General features: G+C 41.5%; 1 protein-coding gene across 4 annotated transcripts; it reads right to left on the bottom strand.

Annotated features, from left to right (window-relative positions):
- Window positions 1–22555, bottom strand: LYPLA2 (lysophospholipase 2). 4 transcript variants are annotated; one of them, XM_087970575.1, is made up of 11 exons: window positions 22421–22530; window positions 13537–13633; window positions 13236–13458; window positions 11373–11404; window positions 9852–9917; window positions 7678–7725; window positions 6844–6914; window positions 5013–5086; window positions 3556–3657; window positions 3205–3381; window positions 1–2754 (listed from the first exon to the last, which is right to left on the bottom strand). In XM_087970575.1, the coding sequence occupies exons 3-11, from the start codon at window positions 13281–13283 to the stop codon at window positions 2704–2706; spliced, it is 669 nt and encodes a 222-aa protein (XP_087826701.1). In that variant the 5' UTR covers window positions 13284–13458; window positions 13537–13633; window positions 22421–22530; the 3' UTR covers window positions 1–2703. The 4 variants fall into 4 exon arrangements, with proteins under 4 accessions (XP_087826701.1, XP_026536434.1, XP_087826700.1 ...); XM_026680649.2 differs by lacking the exon at window positions 13236–13458 and having other exon boundaries at window positions 22421–22555; XM_087970574.1 differs by lacking the exons at window positions 13236–13458; window positions 22421–22530 and adding an exon at window positions 22079–22266.
- Window positions 22556–23682: the final 1127 nt, after the last annotated feature.

The following is a 23682-nucleotide window of genomic DNA, read 5'->3' as shown; positions in this document are numbered from 1 at the left end:
TGGTGGTTTCTGTTTAATCTTGAAGGAACACAAAAATTAAAATGACATACAAGGAAGACAAAGGTAAAAGGAGAAGAGATTGTTGAGATCCCCTTGCAGGAACAGAGAGAAGCCATCTTCTTCCTTGGGCTTCTGTGTTCGTTCCCATCCCTTCTATACCTTGCAGGCCATGTTGACAACAGTTTGGGGAAGGCCCAATGAGGAAACTGGGCCAGCAGGAACCAGAGCAGAGATCTCTCCACTTGCAACTCAGTGGCCTGAGAGGAGCTGAGTGGTGGCAACAGACAACCGACCTGTCCCCATATAGCCCCTTGCATGTTATTTGGTGTAGAAGGAAGCTGAGATGCTTTAGAACAGGGAGATGGTGAAGCAGGCGGCAACCCTTCTGACTACAAATGTGTGGAGAACCTAATTTAGCAAAACAAACCACATTCTTTAAAAAAAATAAGCAGAACGGGGGAAATTGTGAGCCAGGATTCCCTTTATATGTTGTTATGTTTTACTTGCAAAGTCTTTTTTTTTTTAATGGAAACATTAAGAATGATATCTGCACACACTTGTAGTCTGTAGGTGGTACAGCTCATTTTACCATCTCAGAATCTGACCACTACTTTCTGGTGATATTCAGTGGCAAGACTGGGCATGAGCGTTTTTCCTATCCATTAGCACTTCCAAGGTGCAGGTCAGACAGCTGCAGGAGCCATTCCTTTGAAACAGGGGGAACACCAATGAGCTGGAGAGGAATGTTTTGTTTACCTGGCAAAAATAGGAGGCTCAAGACATTCTCCTTTTCCACTACCACTCATATTACCTGTGTGAACAGGAGCTGCCCTGACTGAGGTGCCCCTGCAATCTGGGGAACCTTTGCTGGTGGGGAGGGGGGTGCACAAAGAGGCCAGGCCTCTTCCTCTGCCCAAACCGTGTATCCCTTTCACTGGATGATCTTGCTTTGCCTTTGCCACACAAGAGCCACACTCATGCCATCTCCACAAGTCCATCTTCTGAGAACAGGAGCCAATTTTGCAGAGGGCATTGGCAATGCTGGTTGGATTACCAAGCACGGGGCATGAGAGGGAGCTGCGGTTTCATAAGTATCTTGATTCAGCTTCCCCCAAAATGCAGTGGAACTTCAATGGCTTGTTGGGTAAGCCTGTCTCTATCCCATCCCCAAAGTCAGGCGGGGAAAGGAGAGACATGTCCTAGTCCTGTGTCTTCTTATTGCTGTTGCCCAGTGAAAAGGACTGCATAGGGCAGGGAGAAGGAAGGGCGCAAAGTCCGCACACAGAACAGGTGGCGAGGTGACACACAAGACAAGACTAGCCCTTCGCCAAAACCAAAGAAGGGGGCGGGGGGCAGGGAGTTCCTTTTGAAGTTGCATCTCATCCCTGGCTGCAAGTCCTACAAGCCCACAGGGAGGACTCACTGGAGCAAGGGAGAGAAGGGAAAGAAACACTGCTGCTGTTCAACAGCACACGCTGCTCTGAGGCACAAGCCGGATCTCAGGGGGGAAACAAGAGACGATGGACTCAGGGAACCACACGGGAAAGGAGGGGTGGTGAGGCAGGAGCACAATTCTGGCAACGTGGCACACACCAAAACCCAGCTTGCACTTGCTTGGTGTGACTGGGCAGGAACACAAGCTGGCATAGCAGGCTAGAGCAGCCATTGTCTGAGCACTGCCCAGACTTTAAGTGGAATTGTCAGAGACCGTACCCTAGAGAGGCCTACTGGCCAGAGCTATCTTGAGTCCGCTCCCCTGAATCGCCATCTTCTCTTGATCCCAACAAAAACAAAAAGGACCCCAGGGGTCAGGATAAAGGTAGCGTGGATCAGAGAACACAATATAAAACAGTCCATAACACACAAAGTGGAGTGATTCCTGGCGCAGTGGGTCCTCTCCACCACCTTATCACTCCAATCAGGGTAGGGACTGGTGGAGCAGCTGCCAGTGTTACAAGCTGCCTCTGGGGGACCAACCGGCCGTGGGCCTTCGACGCAACACAACTCTTCCTTTTTTTGCTGAGGGAAGTTTGGAGGAGAATGTGTGGTACACAGCGTGGCAAGCCGATAGCCTGCGCAGAGCAGAAACAGATTTCCTGCCTTGCCAGGCAGGCCTGAGAAAGTGGAGCCTGCCTGCATCGCTAAAATGGTCCCAGTGAAATATGAAGTGGGACGGGCTGAGAATCATGAGGGGAAGGATGCTTGATGGACAGTTCAGAAGACTGAACTGTGAAACTCCTTTGAAAGTACTGTAATAGCCAGAATACCATCTCTTAATACCTTTTGCTTTAAGCCTCTGGCTACCACACAGTTCTTTGCCACAGCAGGCAGTTTATGTTTAGATTTGGTTTTGGGGGTTGGTGGGGGGGGGGGGGAGTAGGGATAGACAGAATAGGAGAGAGGAGAGAATAGGGAAATACTGAAAGGCGACTGAAATAATAATCTGCAAGATTAGGATCTCAGCTGTACCTTAAAACCGCTTGGTACCTTCACCCGCCATGTGAGAGAGAAGGGCCCTCTCCCCTCCCTTTGCACAGGAGGGGGGACAGCACAGGCAGGAGGGGGAGGCCCAAGAAAGGAGACGAGTGACTGGTGAGGAGGTGGATTGCCATGGCTTCCAATTGCAGCCAACAGGTCAAGGGTTCAAGATCAAAGCTGGTGACCTCTGTCTCCTCTCCCTGAAACAGTCTTGACTAGCTCGGCTTAAATCCTGGGCAACAGCTTCTCAATGAAGTCTTTCACGGCCATCATCTCCTGCACAGATGGAAGAGGGGGGAAAATTTTATTTTACTTCTTGATGCCACGCTAGAGAGAGGGACCCACAAAACCAGCATTGATACCTCCCTTCCTGGCCCCCCGAGTCTTAGCATACCCCAAATATTATCAATTCGGAAACTAAATACACATGTACCCATGATCATAATTTTCTGAAGACATGGACAGCAGTCCAACAAGTTCAGCCTACAGGGCACTGAGAGATATGGCTTTCTTAGAAAGCGGTAGTGTATCACATAACAAAGGCTTCCTTATTAAGAGAGAGCTCCACAAAAAAAGGATCCATTTCCAGCTGCTGCCAGCTGAGATTCAGAAGAGTTTCAAGATCTAGCGACAGAGCTTGCCAGGCAACATAAAGTACCTTTATCTCAGCATGAACCTTTTGCAATCAGGCCCCAGCTATGAGAAACGGTATGGCTGCCAACCAACCTGAGGGCAAGAGTTGTGCATCATTCTTGGGTAGGTTCTGAACTGGATTCTACTAGGATTCACAACCCCCTTCAGCTTCTCTGCAGTGAGAGCTCCAAAGCGCACTGGGATCATTGGGTCCATCTCGCCATGGCACTGGAGAATGGCGATATCTTTGTTCACACCATTACTTGCTGCCTGCAGTCATCATGGGGAAAAACAGCAGCAGCAGGGTAAGCTGTGAATCATCCACGAACAGAGGTTGGTATCTTGGCATGGTCACTGCAAAGGAGTGGTTCCATCCAACTGACCTTGGCCCAGCATGCATCTCTTCCCCTCCCCCAGTTCCAAAAGAGAGGTTAAGCCACCTACTTGAGGGAAGGTCCTGTGCAGGGGGAGCCAACAGCTGAGGGCCACAATGCCAGCCAACTGGTGAGAGCAAGTGAGCGCTGTGTAGAGGGAGAGGGCGCCCCCCTGAAGTACAACGACATCAGAAAAACTGGTCGGAATTTATTCCAGTAAGGGTCTTCCGCCAAACGTCCTTCCCCAAACCAATCTCCTCCTCTGGTGCTCCCCCCATTTCACAGCAAAGAATGCCATCCCCAAATGCAGGCCTCAAGAAACCCTTCCCTTCAAATTAATTGCTTATCAGAATCTCACACGTGAAAAAATCATTAGCTGTCAGCAAGTTGAACCATTCTTTGGGGAAGTTGAATGAGAGTATTTGACAAGAGACTGTTTGCCCCAAAAGGAAACAGAAAACAAATAAACAGAGTGCTAAAAATCCATTCTAAATGTCCAACTCTGTCTACCTTAGAGGAGCTTGGCAGACATTATTGCAAAGTGTGAATGCATGTTTCCCAGAGTCTTAAGAATTAGAAGCTTATTTTACCTTTTTTTCTGAGATCCATGGACTATTCAAGAGATATAAATACAGCTTCACATTCCCTTCCAACCTCTTTGAAGTATAAACTATGAAGTGCTTGTATTAGAACTCCCTTTTTATGGCTCTGTAATCAAACAACTCAATTCTTTAATTAAGATAAAAGGAAAGGAAAGGAGTCCTGCGGATTTTACTCTGCTAGTTATTGCTGGCAATATGGTGCTCATCTTCGTTTCAAGGCCATTGAGCTAGCATTGTCTGAAGATATTTCTGCAGTCATTTGGCCAGCATGATGTCATGGAGCACTGTTACCTTCCCACCAAAGTGGTATCTATTTATCTACTTGCATTTATATGCTTTCCAACTACTTGGTTGGCAGGAGCTGGGGCGAGGACAGGATCTCACCCTGTAGCCTGGTCTCAAAACTGGGCTGCTGGCTTTCCAGCTGACAAGCCCAGTGTCTTAACCGCTGAGCCACCGTGCCACTCCAATTCTTTAATTAACATGACTATTACATCACAATAATTTAATTTTTGAGCAGTTCTCTTTTTTCCCCCTTTTTCACATGATCCTGCCTCTTTTTGCAGCATGGTTGACACTTGGCCTAACAAAGCTGCACATGTGTTTTTTCCAATAAGCAGCAGGACTCAAAATAAGGCCTTCTGGAGCAAGTTTGGGCTCCCAAAAAAATACCTTGCTTTCTTCCATTTTTGGTGCAGCTATGTGGTCAAGATGGACATCCTAAAGTAGTGTTTCTTAATCTTGGCAACTTTAAGATATGTGGACTTCGACTCCCAGAATTCCCCAGCCAGCCTGAGAAATACTGTCCTAAAGGAAGCTAGTCATCTCCATTCCCTGTGAAGGGGGCTTTCCAGGTGCCCCAGAAACCAGTCCTACTCTTAGTCCGCATAGAGAACTGCCTCCTCCGTGCCCCATCAGTTCCCACCTGTGAAAAGCCTGCCAAGATGATTCGGTTGGCTGGGATCCCATTTTTTACTTCATGGTCAATTACAGCTTTAACTGGAATGCAGAAAGAGAAAAGAGACATTCAGTTTGGCAGCAAGTTAGCACAGAGTTGGAAGTGGTCATGAAGCAAACAGGCCTGCTAATATGGATTCATAACATGGTTCGCTCTGTTAGAAATGCCCCCTTTTTAAAAACTCAAGCCGAAGGAGCTACAGAATCAGTGCTCAAGGAACAGAGGTGCAAGTAAACGGGGAGTATGCTGTAAGAAACCATGGGAGAGGGTGAGGGTGGGTGCAAAAGTCCACAGCATTACAACTGCTTTGGTTTTGCAAAACAGCTCTGGAATTTGCCTTAGGAAGGAAGCGGTTTCAAATGACCACACAGGGCAGAACTGTGACTCTCTTCTTCAGCCAGCCTTGAAGAAAGGAACTACTCTCTGGCCACAATGAATTTTAGAACTCCCTGGGAGGCTGTGTGATCTCCTCAGACAGCAATTTGCCAGCTGGAGAAGCCCTTTTTTTTGAAAGGCACTTCTTTCATAGACTACATATATTTCATTCAATGTTTTTACTTTAGTTTCTCTTACTTGCCTATTGGATAACTCTTCTTTTCCTTAGTTATTATTATGCAGCATATAAATTCTGGTTTGTTGCAGTGAGCAACGTAAATAGGAGAGGGATGCCTGGCCCCCCCGTTTTATATGAACACATGAAATAAGCAGAGATTGGGAAAGTGCCAGGTGTGCAATTCGAGACTTCCTTGATCCTCTCTTTCCTGCCACCATTAACCTTTACCTTTATCAAAGAAGGGCTGCAGCTCAGGGGGAAATGACATGATCTCTTGGAGAATAGCCCAAGTTCTGTCCTCTTATCTCTGTCTTAGATCTGGGAAAGTTTCCAGTTAGGAGAAGCCTTTCTCCAACCTGGGGCCCTCCAGGTATGTGCAATTCCCAGAAAGTATGGCCCACAGACAAAGAGGCAGGGTAGAGGCAGGCTGCTTTAAAGAGCCACAGATACCACGTGGCAGGCAATGTTTTTGGCAGTCAGGAATTGCAACCTTCTACAATTTATTTATTTCCTGGGCTCCAAGAATAGTGGAAGATACTGTAATACCACTCTGTATATTATTGCCACAGCATTGGCTCTTTCCTTAGGAAGGGGCTCTAATGGAATTCATCTTTTTTTTTTTAAATGAAGTCAGCTCATGAAGTGCAGCTTAATTCCATATGCATAGCCCAAAACAAAAACAATTGCAATATTGAATTTAATCAGAATAATCTGTCAGTGATGCACAGGCCACAAAAAGGAGACGGGTGTGTGTTCACCAGGATCATCTGACTTGCCCAACCTTGATGTAAATTATTTGAGATATGGGTCTGACATTTTAATAAAGGCATTTTTTTTCTAAAAGAAAGGTTATATATGCACCAAGGCAAATTGGATCGCCCTCAAGCCCCAAAGATTTATTTTGTTTTTTCTATTCAGATTTATGACTTGCATGTCTGCACATTCCCAAGGACTGTTTATGTTCTTCAAAAAGTAGCCTACAGAGGAGGCCCAGTGTTCACCCAGCTGGAGAATCTCGACACCTGGCTTCTGCTATGTACAAGGAATTAAGTTTTCCAGGCCATTTTGCTGGCTTTACTTTTTGTGTGAATTAGGCAGTAACTGCAAAAGCAGAAACGGTTCAGAGTTCTTTTTAGGCTTGGGAAATGACCCCAACCCGCCTTTCTTGGTTTCCAACCACTGGAAATTTTGATTAAGAGAAATGTGGGCCGACTCGGAAGATGCCCAAGGAAACACCTCTCTTACTGTTCTCAGCAGCTTTTTTAATGCCACTTTCATCTTCTGGTGCATCCGGACTTAGCCCCATTAAATCAAACCTGAAATGGGGGAAAAAAAGGAAAAACCATCACTGTCATTATCTTCTAAGACACGTGAAAGCCGTGAGGCATAATAGCATTATGGTGCAGTGGTAACTTGGCTATATGGAACTCCAGCAGCAGCATTTGGAAATAGGGGCAAAATTCTGTCTACCCCTCAGCATCTTCCATCTGACATTCCACCAGACCTTAAGAGGCATAAAATGACCAACTCCGTTCCACTTTTGGGTGAAGGCATGCCGGATTACAGGTCTAAAATCAGGATTCATCTGATATGTGTGTGAGAATAGTGTCCATGTCACTGCCCAGAATTGAAACTAATAGCTACAACAATTTTTAATCCAAAACATTAGGACTGCAGCTCCCCACAGCTGGCCCTGTCATGATATTTATGTCATATCCGGAGGGTAGCGGTTTGGAGAAAGCTTAATTTGAAGCTTTGTAGCAGGCAGCAATTTGAAAAAAAGGCCAAAAAGAACAAGTGAAAATAAATACAACTCTGCTAAGATTATAATAAGGCTGTATAAGGAGACTATATTTACACCACATACTTAATGTTACTAAATGAATACTTCCACGAGTAAACCCCATGTATTCTCTCCAAGCTTGCACCAACCCATTAGTCTACTACCTTTTCCCACACAATTTCTCCAAGGTCTTTTCCCAATGCTCCTAGGGCAATTCCAGCTGCACACGAAACTGAAAATAGGGCAGAAGATGAATTTGGCTGCTAATAATCCACGGAATATTATTTAATACTAACCAGGAGGGCATAACCATCTTCATGTTGAGAGTGACAGGGATCCTGGGTCTGCAAAGAGAGACAGAAGATGGGGTATAATTCTAGTAGGACCACAGGTAAAAAGGATAAGGAATTAAAAATGATAAAGAAATATGAAAATATACTGTTTAAAAAAATAACACCAACATTCTTGGAATTCTTCAAGTGCACTAAGTCAACAAGAGCAGTTTAGATCAATGCTACAGTCTAGACCTTTCCCATAAAACTGGCAGTTGGGAAGCCATTTTGCAGGCAGATCAGGTTTGTAAAGCAAGAGAAAGCAAAGCTACTCTCCTTCTCCCATCTTTATTTCATTTAGAGTCCCTGCTTAATCAAGCAGTGTTTGATGTGGTTGCCTAGTAAACTATCCTGGGATCTGACCATTAGGGGACTGACTTGATCCTGGGCTTGCTGCTTTTGCTAGGAAGCAGCTAAGAAACACTCCGCCATTTCTTTGTATATTGATTCTGCCCTCAGCAAAACTGGCTTTGGAACTGGGGACTATCTGCCTACTGCCCATCACAGAAGCTCAAGCAACAGGATTGACAGCAAGATAGCATAGAGTCAGCCGCAGAATGTGCTGCAAAAGTCACCGGGATAATGTTCTAAGGTAAGAGATGAACATCGAGAAAGGCAAGAGGGTTGGTGGTAGGTTCAGGCACAGTTCTGCATACTTTCCGATATCATCCCTCATATTTACTATGTGTATGTGAGGATGAAGCAGAACTGTGCAGTCCCTTTGAAGGCCCCAACTCATTCTGGCTTTGATGTTTGCCTGTTCAGGATTTGGAGATATTCAGGTGGGAAATGCATTCCTGCTCATTATTTGGTATATCAACTTCCTGTCTATTTCAGTGGATGAGTCTCAACCTCAGTTGCTACCAGGGTCTCACATTTGGAATTCTGTACATGGCTAAATAGAGAGCTGGGGCTCAGTTGGGGCTTTGTGATGGTCCAAATTCCGGATCCCTAGTAGCTGTTAATAGGAAGAATACAATGTCTAAGCATACATAATCAGGATAAATTATTAATGAAACTTCTTGGCACAAATTATGTCACCCCTTGCACATACTTCCAGCCAGTGAACTCAAGCCTAAAAGAGGTCAGAATAGGTCTTTTTTTTTTCCTGTCTATTAAAGAAGAGTGAAAAAAAATGGAAGTTGTAGAAAAAGGGTCAATAGGGTCAAAGGGAAAATAGCTATAGCTCCGTATTTTAATCATTAGTTTCCAGGCTTGTAAGAACTACACATTTTGAGAAGCTGGGAAGGATGGGAAAGCCTGACAGAGTGGCATTCAATAAAGCAGATATCAGAAGTATATGCTGGGTTCTAAGCCATGTAACCTTGGCTTATTATACTTTGCTTGCAACCTGCGGTTCTCTCCCTTGCTGGTACTATTCTCTTCTGATTTTGCAACCCTCTTTTCAAATAGCAACCTCTAGCCCTGCCCATTATCAAGCTTTCTATCTTTGGATTAAGTCCTGGTGTACCACAAGATTACGGTGAATAAGTCTCTTGGTCTTTTACTGTTTTAAGATAGTGGTGGCTACAAATATCTATTATTATTGTTATGGTTGGTTGCACAATCAGCCAGGTGTTTAGACTGCATTTGGCATTTTTATCCACCTATTGGTGGATAAAAGAACCTGGGATAGGCAGGTTTGAAGGTATTATTATCACTATATACATAACAATGTGAAGTGGCATCTGCCACGTCTTCAGCAAGTGCTTGCCTTCATTTGCATCAAGTTCTTCCCAGGAACCTAGGATGCCCTAATGTATTAGGCAGAATATTTCAGAATCCAATATTTGAGAATCCAAGCATGTTGTTATATAGTCACTCTTTGTGGGCAATACTAGGTTATTGTGTTTTTTGTAATGGTGGTTATGTTGATTGTACACTGTCCTGAAAGCCATGGAATGAAGGGCGGAATTTATTTTTTAATGAAAAGCAATGGTAGGAAACTCTTTTCAGTGCAGTAGCCACATTTCATCCCTCTGCCCTGCCCAAAAGATACAAGAGGTGTGGCCAGTGACAGCATTAATATCAGAGAACAAGTGCTTTAATGTTTTCATCCCTGAAGGAAAACCAGCAAATTGGAAATGAAGTTCAGTGCTTTTCAACCTGCATTTTAAAGACAGAACAGTGATACTTACGCATGAGGGCAGATGTATTTCACGTAAGGGAGCCGGATAGAAGACAGAGCATCAGCCCAGCTGTGCCTGAAGGGGAAGGGCAAAAGAAAGCAGGTCCCATCACCATCCAACATAAACATGAAAAGGCAAATATTTTTTCACTGCCCCATCTCAGAGGCTCAATCTTCTAAAAAAGGCAGTTGGGAATATGCTCATATCTGCCAGCTGCGATAAGGATCTGTGCCAAAGATTCAATATATTACTCAAACATTGCATCGGTGAGGACAGCTTGGGAGAGAAGATCATATCCCAATATCAGTGCAACATTCAGATATACAAGTAGTCCTTGACTTATGACCATTTGTTCAGACTCTTCAGTTACATTGGCGCTGAATAAATGGTGGCTACTACTGGTATTCAGAGCTCCAGCCATCCTAGCACCCGCCCCCAGTCACATGACTGCGATACGGGTGCTTGGCAAGCCTTTTGCACTATCAGTTGCTTGCCAAGTACCCCGCGATCACAACTGACATTAGCAGCCTTCTATGCCAGTTTCCCCAGAAAGTCAAGAGGAAGCCAGCGGGGAATATCACAAGTCCCTGGGGTAAGTTTCCACTCTCCCGCAGCCCTTGTGTACTTGCCCCAGCACTCATACACCCTCACCAACTCAAGCAGTGCCTCTCAAGCACCCCTGCGTACCCTTCCACAACCACATGGCACTTCTTGTATACCCTCTTTTACCTTTGCATAGTTTCAACCCTCCTTGACCCATGCAGCACCTCTTGTACACCCTTCCCAACCCACACCTCTCATACTCTCCACATACTTTCTCAATCTGTGCAGTTCCTCTCATCAATTTTTTTGCGGTTAAAAGTAAAGGTAAAGGTTTCCATTGTCTACTTGTATCTGACTTTAGGGAGCTGTGCTCACCGCAGTTTCTTAACCGAGGGAGCCAGGATTGTCTGAAGATCTTTTTGTAGTTGTGTGGCCAGCATGACTGTATGCACAGGTGCACAGAATGCAGTTACCTTTACACCAAAGTGGTACCTATTTATCTGTTCATGTTTGCATGCTTTCAAACTGCTAGATGGACAGGAGACTGCTACGTGGGTAGGGGTTTTTGTAGTTAAACTGATGTAAATGAGGAAATGGGATTACTCTATCTCCCATAAGACTCCTGCTCTTCACCCTTAATTTTTAAACAAGCCAACAAAGAAAAATGCCACAAAACTTGTCCATTTTAAAATCAAATTAATTGTTGGGGAGCTGCATTGGCCTACAGTTGCTAACTCCTACACTAGATGGGCTTTCTAGGTTCTATTCTATGCAAAAACTAGGTTTTAAACTCCAAAGTCACCAACTTCATATTCTCATTGCAATCCTTTAATATTCTGCTCCTTATGTCGGCAACAATACCAACATTTCACATTTACCTTCAGCTCCTGATTTCCCAATCCAGGTTTATGAAATGCAGAGGGGTTTTTGCCTCCCCAACCCCCATTACCAGCATAGATATACAGCCCAGATTTCCCCAATACTCACCCTGTGTCACCAAGCCCGTGCAAAAAAATGACCTGCAAAGTCAAGTAGAAAATAAGCACATTACCCAGCTCAGCAAGTGAGAAAGTCTAGCAAAGCTACTGTAATCAGGAAGCATTCTGTGAGGTTAATTAGTTGCAAAACAAAAACAGATTACGCAGAAGGGAAGAAGCAGGAATCACTCAACCTAAGGTAGTTAGAAAATGATGAAAAAGAAGATGTGTGTGACTGAATCCATTCGTGACCAATTTACCATCCTATCATGATGTCTTCCCCTCAACAAGATGATTCACTGGGAAAAAATATGCAAATATATCTGTCAATACTACATTTCACTAAATGAGCAAAGTTCCTTCATTTGGAATTTTCATGCCTAACTAAGAAAGCTTTCTCCTTATATGGCGCCAGCTGGGCCAAAGCTCTTGCCATCTTTGAGTTAATCTGACAGGTTGCCATTGCCGGTTTCTTCCCGATTCCTTCCTAGTTCAATTCTTATTTTCCACCAAAGAAAGATATAAAGTGATTCTACCAGAGCAGGAGCACAGAATTCAGCTTCCTGATAAGTGAAGCTTCTATTACTATAGAGAATAAGTTCTCTAAAGACCGGGGAAGTAGAGGTAGAAGCAGTAGGCAGTGCCTGATGAAATCCCAGAAGGCAAAGGAGCCATTTCCAGGAACCCACAGAGAGTTATCAAGTTTTACTCACAGCACAGATCTTGGGATCTAGTTTGGTTCAATCACTTTTGAGTGTGATCACCTTTTTTTAATGGAAATTTTTGTGGATTCTAATATTGTGGCAGAAGAGCAGAAACGTTTGTATTTTATGGGACCCTTCTCCCCATTCTTGGTCACAAATCTCTGGGGTAGAAAATCATTTACTGCCTGAGTTTTATTCTTCATATAATCCACTCCTTCTCTTACTGCTGTTGTTTGCCAAAGATACTTCAAATTCTATAATCATTTTCCCTCCCATCTTTGATATCGATCAATACATATTTGAAGAAAGCATTTCAATATTTTAACATTTCTCAATGGAATTCCACAGTAGATGGAAGTTGGCACTTTGATCATTTAAAATCCCATGAGTTCCAATAGCGAGAGAACACTCCCAAAATTCATACCCATTCCCTCAATAAATCAAAGTTATAACTTCATTTTAAGTGTGTTATGTAGATTTAAATAATATTCTAGAAAAAGGATATGGTCCCAGTGCTGGAATTGTACTGCTGAATTTGAAGTCACTCATGATTCACAAATTTGTGGAATCTGCACAATAGTTATACAAGAGCAGAATATGGCACACAGTGTACATGGTTTACTATATGTGCATCTTGGACTGTTTTGGAGAGGCCAATTTTTAAGATGCTGAAAAATGAAAAGGAAGACTCTGCAGATTCGATAGTACTAACAATAGTCAGGAAGACACAATTTCAGTGCCAAGACTTGCTATGTTCCTATCCACACACTCCTCAGGTTATATTGTGGAAGCAGAATTATATAAAATAACCTAATCTTGGCGAACATATTGGGTGTTTACTAATGTTCTAGCTGACTTTTAGACTTTAGATCTTGGGAAAGGGGAAAGCAAAATTCTCTCTTCCACACTGCAAGCAATACATTTTCAGTGAGTTAGGATGGCACAAGTGCAGGCAAGGCCAACAATGGGACTGAAAATTAAAGTAGTTTTGGAGTTTTGTAGCATTGGTTCAGTGCCACAGTACAGTGTTACCTACTACAATAATTCACCACACCAGCCCCACAACTGGAGGGGGGAGGGGAGGAAGCAGGTTTTAGTCAATTATTACCTAATTAGTGCAAGAGAACAGCACTGAGGGCAACACAGTAGGATACAATTGGACTAATTACCTGCCAGAGGCAACGGGGTGGATTTTGCAGAGGTCCTACAAACAACATTTTACAATTTTTATTGGAAAGGAAGGAAACTGATCTGATCTCCTTCTGTAGTCCCCCAGCCTCCAGAAAAGCTGATATCAAATTCTTACCACCGGCAGCATTCCTTTCTTGGAAATAGCCTCCCCATTATGGGGAGAACAATCCCTTTGCCTTCAGTATCAGCAGAGAGGGTGGGCTGAAGGAGAAAAAACCATTAATTCCCTAAGCTTTCTGGATGCCAACAGATGGTAAGCCCAAGACATCTTGCCCTTACCGCTGCAGTCTCCCGCTCTGTCCCTGAAACGGTCACAGCATCAGCAAGGAGGGGGACAGACATGTTGTTACCGCACATACAACTATACAATTCACACCTGCAGAGGATGAGAAACACACAACCAATTAATCTATTTAAATCAGCCTCCTAGAGCTGGATGACTTCAGGGGATGGTTGGGAATTTTGAAAGTGAAATGTCTATTCTAAACAATTTTCCTGTAAATTTCAATGTAAGAAATACTCCACAGCTTTTACCTTTTAGGAACTGATAGCAGAGCTGTAAGTAAGTAAACCACTTTAAGATCCAGAAGATTCATACCTTCCCATCAAATCCCTGCAAGTTCACTCTCAAACTCCTTCAGTTTTCTCTTAGTTCATAAACAATGAAGAACAGGGGGTTTGCTTTTTAAAAGTTATTTTTATTTTTTCATTTTTAATGAAATCAGCATTTTTGAGTAACACCTATAACCCAGAAGATTCATGTTTAAAGAATGTCTTTGGCTATTAGACCAGAAAAAAATAAGCTGTAGTCAATTATTCTGAAGACAGCGCTTTTCTAGAAAATGTGCTTCACAAAGCCTTAACATAGTTCATACCAAAATCCAACTCAGTTTTAAAAATACTTTATATGTTATTCTTTATATCTCATAACAGCATGTTTTAACAATTTCACAAGGATACTCTTAAAACTCTTTTTAACTTAAAAGTTCTTTTATATGCTAAAACAGAATTGTGCTACCTAAAACTAGGAGCAAAATTTGCACCTGATGCTCAAACGCAGTAAATATTTTAAAACCCCACCCAGCTGGGGCAACAACAGCTTTACTTTGTATAGGAATATTAAAAATAATAGGAAAAGCACTCTAAGGTGTCTTAATTTTCTCAGCAACTGGACAATGACCTACCTACATGCTGGGATTAAGATAAGTCATAGGTATTAAACATTACATGTTCTGCATATTTAGATTAGCTTTCTTATATTAGTACACTTGCCAGCATGCTGGTTGAGAATTGTGTGTTGAAGGCCAACTGGCAATTTCAGATTGGGAAACATTTTTTTAGACAAGTAATTCATTTGCTGAATTGCTCTCAAGAATTTTTAAAAGTATTTTATTAAAGGTTATTTTCCCACTTCTTGTATATATCTATAAATTGTAAATTAGGTATACATAGAATGAACACTGAATGAAACTGCTGTTGCAAAAGAAAAATTTAAGACATAGTTACACTAAGAAATATATGTTTAGAATAGATACACAGACTCTGTGTCTGTGTGTGTGTACATGAGAATGTACTAAGAATTGATTGCCAAGTGTTAGCTATTGCTTCCCTCTTTCCAGATTTATCTTAGAAACTCAAACTACTTCCAAATGTTTTCAACTATTCTTTAGCTTATTTCATTTGTAGCTGTAAAAACCTCATAAGAGTATTACAAACAGAAAGAACAGCCTTTTATTTTAATGGGAGATAAACAGGAAAAGGAGAACAGTATGCTAGGAGGTTAAAAAAAACCCACTGAAATCTAAGTTGACTAATTTCATTTCATTTTCCTCATTATCTCAGACCAATAAGACACAAATGCAAAATGTAAAATGGGGGGGGATCCTGAGTCAATAACAATAAGAAGATATTACCCAAGTTCTGCAAGCCATGGTTTTTGCTACAATAAGCAGCACATGTACCAAATACATCTGCCTTTGGTTTTCCCCACAATAACAATCCTGTGAGATGGGTTGGGCTGAAAGAGAGGGACTGATCCAAAATCACCCAGCTAGCTTTCATGCCTATGGCAGGACTAAAACACACACTTCATTCCTTATGCAAAATATAATCTGTAAAGAGCCAGCCTTCTGGCAGCATTTACCTCTAATGCTCCCCAAAGAATCAGGAATTACAATGGAAAATTCACTATAAGTGCCATTTCCAGATTTTTAGCTAAGTTACCCATTATAGTGAACAATCTGTTGTAAAAGTCTAACCACTGTAGTGTGACTTCCTGGCAAAAAATAGCAATCCAAGTGGCCCATATTCCAAAGCCTAAACATTCTACCCCTAAACTAAGCACTGACCACCGTTTAAAGAAAGAAAACCAACATGCAGTAATTTATTTTTCACCAATTTTGTGAACATGCCTTTAGCTAGCAATAATAATCAGAAAATCTAGTTGATGAATAAGCTAAGGGAGCCACTCAACAGTAGACTTTGATTGGAGCTGGAGAAAGTTACATTTGTCCGCAGCTAAAATAATAATTTAAAAAAGGAAAACTAATAGAAAATATAAAATTCAATCTATTGGCCTCTTCGAATGATAATGATCAGAGTTCCAGCAACATTTTGTCTCGGATAGGAACTCTCCCCCTCACATAACACTTAAGGAAGTAATAAATGATTATTAGTCAAGTGGATTGAGCAGCAATTGTATATATTCAGTATGAAGGAAAATAAATTAGCACCTTCCTCAACAGCCTCAGCTTCTTTCAGAGCAATAAGGATATTGCTAAGAAGCTTCTATTTGCAAAACATGAATGTACAATTCTCTATAATGCTTTCACTTTTGGAGTATTGCATCTCAATGACCTTGCCATCATTGTGAAAAGCTTTTCTCACTCTGAAACCAGTACCAAACTAGGCACTACTCCATCCTTTAACTCACTTGTCACTTCCAAACTTAGGTTTTACCCACTTTGAAGAGAGGCTCTTATCCCATACAGAACCCTGAGAAACAACACAAGAGGAAGTTATTTATTTAGGACAGTTTAAGGACTGTTCATTTAAACATAGTTACATATACCCCAACGACTGAAAGATTAAAACAAAATTTTCTCTCATGCCCACCAAGTAAAGGGCCCAGCTGTTTATATAAATGCTGATAACAATCCAGCCACAGGAAGAACTCAAATGTATTTTCCTTATTACCACAGCACCACTGATGTAGCTAATGAAGAAAAACAGTAACTACCCCAGATATTATCTACAGCATATGGCTTGATCAGAAAGGCCATTTTCTTTCTGCCATCAGAAAGTCTTCTGTGACTTGTCTCTTGCAGTGCAATCATACTACATTCTGGTTCTATTGCTGATGGCACAGTCAGAAGAAGAGAAAAATATCACAGCCAGGAAAACAACACTGGAAAGGAAAACTCCGAAAATGGACAATCTATCTGAAAATCACTTTTTCCAGGATAAATAAAATAAAAAGAACTAGTCTTCTAGGTCTGCAGAAGAAATCCCAGTTTCAGTTTTCTCTACAATGCAAAGCACTGGTGACATTCTTTACCAGCCAGCTTCCCCTTCCAATGTTCCTTACCTTTATTATAAGCCCAAATTTTTCTCTTATTACAGTATAAACCAGGCCTGGGCATTTTACAGTCCATAGGCCATATTGGGCCCTTTGGCTCTCCCTATCTGGCTCATGTGGATTGCTTTTATTTTGAAGGTGACTTCAATTTTTTTTTAAATTTACCTGCCTATGCACCTTCATAGCTTTATTGGTTCAGTCCTCCATAACAGTCCCAGTTTCTCATGTGCCCCTTGGAAAAATTAATTTCCCATCATTGGTATAGACCCACAAGCAACCCAAATTAAAACATTTTTAAGGGACAAGTCACTTCTTAGGCAACTTGTTCATATTTCCAATTTCCACCCAACTCCAACACAATACAATAAAATGCTCTTCTAGCTGTAATATAAATGGTGTGGTAACAGGGATTGTGAGAGATTCATTAAATGGTCCCTTGGCTAGGTCTATTCTGATTTGAAGTTCTAATTACTAATCTCAAAGTAGGTATCAAAAATATGCATGCCAAGCAATTCACATATTGTTGAACATCCTTTGGAAGGTGAGATTTCAAAAGCAACTTGTAATAACTGCAGAAATGGTGGAAAATCTTTGGATCTTAAAATTCAATCTCAGTGGAGGAAATGCTATCATCACAATTAAAACCTGGGCAATTTTACTCATTAGAATAAACTGGAATAGGGGACTGCTTCAAGCTGAACTAGAAGCACTGGATAGAAGGACCAGAAAAATAATGATAATGAATCATGCCTTTCATCTGTGCAGCAATGTTCACTTGTACTTTCCAAGGAGCACAGGTAGGCGTGTAATGTTGCAAATACACCCGTTGAATAAAAAAAGGGGCACTGGAATAGCTGAAGGACAGTGAAGAAGGTACACTGAATCTAGTACAACATAAAGTCTTTACTGAACACAAAGAAACAAAACTGCCCATAAGATACAACAGATGACAAAATATTCTATGACCGGTACATTAAAAAGAGCAGGTAAAGCAGATAACAGCAAAACCTGGCAATGGCTGGAAGCAGGAACATTGAAGAAAGAGACAAGAGAGACTAATTCTGGTTGCACAAGACCAAGCCTTGAAAACAAATGCATAAATCCAGCATTGAGAAGATACCCAGCAAATGTCATGTTTGCAAAGAAGCTGAAGAAACAGTGAACCACCGAGTTAGCTGATGCAAGAAAATTCTACAAGCTGATTACAAACAATGGAATAACAATGTAAGAGTAAAGATGCATTGGAATACTTGCAAGAAATACTTCTTGCCCCCAAGCAAGAACTATTGGGACCAAGACAAAAAAAAAGTTTGGACAGTGAACATTACATCTGGAGATAGCAAAAGAGAAGAGAAAGAACTGGGGAAAATAATAAAATATAAAGATCTGCAAATAAAAGCAAAGCTATTTGTGGCAAAAGAAAGCAAAAGTAGTACCAATAATAATAGGCTCCTTTGGTATAATTTTAAAACATCTGGAGTACCACTAGAACACCATCAGAGTATTGACAAAACCACCATTAGGCAATTGAAAAAGGCAGTGTTACTTGGAATAGCTTACATCCTGCAAAGATCTTAATATTGTTGAATAGTAATATCTGCTTATCCCAGGCCCTTGGGAAGGTTTTCATAGCTGGTTAAAAATGCCTAATCCAATTTAAACATCTAACTAACTGTATGACCAACCATAGTATTTCTGAAGCCTAGTTGCAAATTAAAAAGAAAGTTATTATGAACTCAATCAAGGAAAAACTTTACGTGCTAGGTACACTTAATTCTGCTGTGAAACAAAGAATTTAATTATGCCTGATTTTATACAGGGTAATTAGCCTAGTATGTCAAATAGTGGATGACAAGAAGCTGAGAAGACTGGGGTACAAAATTGCAGGTATGTTCACAATCTCATAGAGATAGAACCATATTTTTCTTGTTTCTATTTCATGCCATTGTCTGATTAACAATAGAAAGTCCAGGAGGCAACAAGTTTAATAATTATCCTTTTGACAAGTCAGAAAAAAAACTCCAGATTCCAGGACACCTATATATCAAGAATCAAAGTTACTAGAACTCTGAATATTTGCTGCAATCTCTATCCACCAGATTGAATTACTACCATTCTCTTTTCCTTCCAGTCCTTGACTATAAATTCAAATAAATAAATTCCTGATCAGAATCACTGGTGGAAAGGCTGGATACAGACTTATATTTAAGTCACAAAAAACATAGTCAAAAAAGGTTTAAGACCATTTGCTAAAAGAACAGAAAAGATGTAAATGGAGAAGGTAGACATCTCTTTGGAAACACAAGAAAGAGAACTTGACAAAATATTTTTTAATTAAGCTTCTGAAATTTGTTACCACAAACTGAAGCATCAGTCACTAATTGGCTTGGCTTTTTAAAGAGATCAGATAAATTCATGTTCAAAGGCAGTAAAGAATTTCCGTCACAGTAAGTTTGATTCTGGAGCAAGTTTGTTAGCCATACAGTAGTTAAAAACAAAAAACCTGGAAAAGGAACTTGGCATGAACACTGCACGGTTCTTCTGTACTACCTTTATTAGAATGAGAATGAAATGAGTTAAAAAACCATTATAGTTCTTTACCCAACTTTGCATGAAAAGTGAAGCAGTTCACAATTGTGAACAAAATTTCAACTGCATGGCCTGTTAACAAAAGGAAGCTAATATTAATAAAGCTTGCTCAGAAATGACAGCTCTCAGAGATGAGTTTGCTGCAAGGTCCCAATGAACTCCTAATCCAAGAAATTCTAAAACAACAATTAGCTTCTTCATTAATCTTAGATCTAGCTATTACAAAGCACAGAGTGAGCAAACTTCCAAAGAACCTGAAAGTCAATTCATCAGTTTATGATATTTTTCGTGGCTATGTTACTGATATTTACCCACCAACAAGCTATTGTATTTTTAGGCTGCAAATATATAATCATTTTTATTCATCCAAAGGTGACATCAGAGAAGATTTCCTTGAAATTATGGTAAGATAAAACTCCTCTTGAAAAAAAGCTGATGCTAATTTTCTTAATTACAATCAAAGATAATTTTAAAATTGATTTCTCTTCCTTTGGTCCTTTTAATGTAAAAAATCACTAATACAGAAGTCAACAAATTGTAAATTGTTTCATATACAATAAATGGGGTACCACAAATCAAATGATACCATAAATGGTTTGATTCACCAATTTTGTTATTTGGGAAATGGAAAGAGGAACAGTTCCTCTTAAACTTTCCCCACACCTTACTATATCAATCTTTTGCCTGTTCAATATAATGTATAAAATATTTCTTAATAAAGAGCTATTATCCTTAGGTGGGAATAAATGGCTAATGCCCAAATTACAAATTTGGAAAGAGAACTGCTCAAAGTCATGGAAGGCAAAACCAATAACCATTATCAGTCACAGAAATTCCAGTTGGACAATGCCCCATATTTAGATACAGGATTAGGTATTTATGAACTTATATAATCCAGGCTTTATGTAATCAAATTTCTGCTGAAGCTGAAATTCATCCAACTGCCCCTAAAACATGGAATAGAAATCTACATGTACTTATTTTCCTTTTTTTTTAAATTGAAACATTTTTTGTAAAATTGAGTTCAAATTAGATTGTGTTACACAAGATGGGGAACATCCGTAATCAAATATCAGATGATAGCAACAGACAAAAAAGTGTACACATCCTGTATATATGTTTTAGAAGCATATGACTGCTATGAAAATTATAATGCCAATCTAAAGAGATCTTGTTCCCATGTCCTAAGGATATTCCTATACAACCTTTATGAAAAAAACATGGTGTCATTTAAGTATGAGCAAAATCATAAACTAATTATATTATAAATAACATGATTTTCATTAAAGGCTATATTACAAGTACAAAATACTGGTCTCACGTATAATAACCATGACAAAAGCACCAAACTAGGAAGTTCAGAAAGTTTTAATTTGATACATTCAATGAGTTAAATATCTATATTTATAAATAACTTACAACCAAAACTATTACTATCTTTATTACAAGAACACCAGATGGATTCAAATGTTTACCCTACACACACACACACACACATTCCTTTATTATGTTAGCTGCAAGCATTGTTGGGCATTCAAACAGGTTATATGTTTGTTAAATATAAACTGATTTTAAGAAAAAGATAAAACATAAGGTAATTTTATTCCTCTTATTACAGACTGGTTGTTACGTTTACACAAAATCTATGAGTAGCCTTTATTTTTATACCTTATTTTTATACCTCATGAAATTTGGAGATATCAAATACGGTCATCATACCTTTTGTGATGGCCTAGTAATCTCCTGGAAATCTGCTCTATGTTTTTTTCTGAAAAGCCCCACAACTTTAAAACTGCTTCTGTGATTAAATATCGGTTTTCTTTTATAGCATCAGATAACAAAACCCTGCACTGCCCATTAGGCATCACAATCGCTTCATTCAAGACATACAATTAGCCACTCAAGTGCCACGATGCCAACTTAGAAAACCATTGACTTTCAGCTGAATATTTCTTGTGCCTTTTCACCTCCCCAGCTGCAAGAAGGAAGCCCAGAGCTGCCTCACCTGCTTTGTTCCATTTCCGAAGCAAAGTTTTTAACAGGGCAAGTGAGAGTTTGGAGGGATCCTCCTCCTCCTCCTACCCGACTCTCAGCAACCTAAGAACCCACCCTGATGTGTGTGGCCTGCCTTGCCTTTCTCTTGCCTCACCCTCTCTCCCCCAAATATCCGTCTTTTGCCCTCTCGGACACTCTTTAGACCAGGGGTGTCCAACCTTGGCAACTTTAAGACTTGTGGACTTCAACTCCCAGAATTCCTCAGCCAGCTTTGCTGGCTGAGGAATTCTGGGAGTTGAAGTCCACAAGTCTTAAAGTTGCCATGGTTGGACACCCCTGCTTTAGACCTTCCTCATCTATCCACACGCTTTCTCCTCGTTGCGGAACGAACAAACCCCCTGTTCCCGGTTTATGCGCCGAATTTAAAAAAAAAAAAAACCCTTCCCCTTAAAAGCCAAGCCGAATGGACAGGGCAGCCTCTGTTCATACGCGACCCGGGATAAACTCGGGATATCTCCCCCCCACACACACACACCCGCTCCTTCCTCAGTTTCCCCAACACCCTCAGACACTCTTCTTTCTTCCCTTTTCCTCAGGCTCTCCGGCGTCTCACCTGACTTAGAGAGAATCGGGGAGCTCGAAAGCTTGCACACCTCTTACCTGTCCGGGTTCGGTCGGCCCGAATAAAGGCATCACCCCGCCCATCCCCGCCCCCATCTCCTCCCACCCCCGGGAGCATCAAGGACCCGGGCTGCTCTCCCGTTTCCGCGCCAGGCCACCTCGGGGCCCTTTCCCGGGATCCGGTGACGCCTCTTCCCTCATCCCCCTCAGGCCGCTCTTTCCCCCCCTTCCCAACCGCCACACACGGCCCTTGGGGGACAGCCTGCCCCGCCCCTTCCCAATATTTCCTTCCCTTCCTCCTCAGTTTCGGACCGAAGAGAAGCGCGGCCCCATCCCGAACCTCCGCCCGCCTCCCGCCTTGACCTTCCCCGCCCTCCTCACCTCTTTTCTTCTTGGCTCCGACTCTTCCGACCCGGCTTTCTGACTGAGGGACTCAGTCAGGCTCGAGCTCTCGCGCGCTCCTTCTTTTCCTCTCTCCCCTCCCTCCCTCCGGAACTTCCGCCACCACCAAATCCCGCGCTAGACAAGTGGGCGGGGACCTTAGCAGCCCGGCCGGAAAGAGATTGTGACGCTCTCCCCTAGGCTTGTACGGAAAGCGGAAAAAGGGGCCGCTAAGGGCGCGGCCATCTTGCGGCCGCTTTTCTGTGGCCGTACTCTTCCTCCTGTCTACCTGCTCCAGGGTTTCTTCCGTTTTTGGGATGCCTTCGTTCTTTCAGTATCGTGTCCCACTGTCATCACGAAAGACAGAGTTTGGGATTCTCCCCCCTCTCCCCCGAGTTGGTAATGGATCGTAGAGGTTAATAACTGGTTTTGACTGAGTGTTCATCACTGGCTGGTAAACAGCAAGGTTGGCATGGTTGTTATTTTTGCAATTCAACTGGAAACGCCGCTGGCTATGTTTGTCAGACTTAATCACAACATCCACATAACTGGTGCACTGCTGGGAGAACAGGATGTCCTGTTTTGTAATCAATCCCTGGTGGCATTTGTCTAATAACTGATGAAGTTGGCAGGTAGGGTTCAGCCTTTGGTTCTGCAACTTTAAAAGGGTGGACTTTTAACTCCTTAAAGTCTTAAAAGTTGCCAAGGTTGAAATACCCTGCTCTATATGGACAATTCAAAGAAAAGAGTGTAGCAGGAAGCTTCTATCTCTCTTGGCTAAATTTCATGGAAGATTTTTCATCTTTGTTTAAAATGAAAACAATTAAGTATATATTCATAAACCACTTCCAACATTAGCCGAAGAAGACTGCAGCAAGTATTTCTTTTAAAAATACAAAATGAGATAGTTAATACTTTGGGAACTTTGGAAATCAGCTCTAGGATATTATAAAGTGTTACCACTCTAACATAAGGGGTAAGGCAAGAACAGAAATACTAATACTGGTAATTTAGTGGGCACAGTGGGCACAGTTATCAACTAGTTTGTTGAAAAACTCTGAACTAGATTAACAGAACATGATAGACAGAAACCAATCAAATCACATGCTAAGCAATATGCAAGGCCACCCATTTAAATAGATTTACCTAATAGTTTAGGGGTTGGTCTTGAAAGGACAGCTCCTGATAGTCCACAAATCTGATTTTATTAATGAACAAAATTAGAGATACAGATCAAAATGCTCCTATTCTTGGGAGCATTC

The sequence above is a fragment of the Notechis scutatus genome, chromosome 8 (assembly GCF_049901735.1).
Source record: "Notechis scutatus isolate UNSWTSFEM ecotype Mainland chromosome 8, rNotScu1.2, whole genome shotgun sequence".
Lineage (NCBI taxonomy): Eukaryota > Metazoa > Chordata > Lepidosauria > Squamata > Elapidae > Notechis > Notechis scutatus.
Note: the sequence above shows the minus strand (reverse complement) of the source record. Positions and strands in the feature narration are given on the sequence as shown.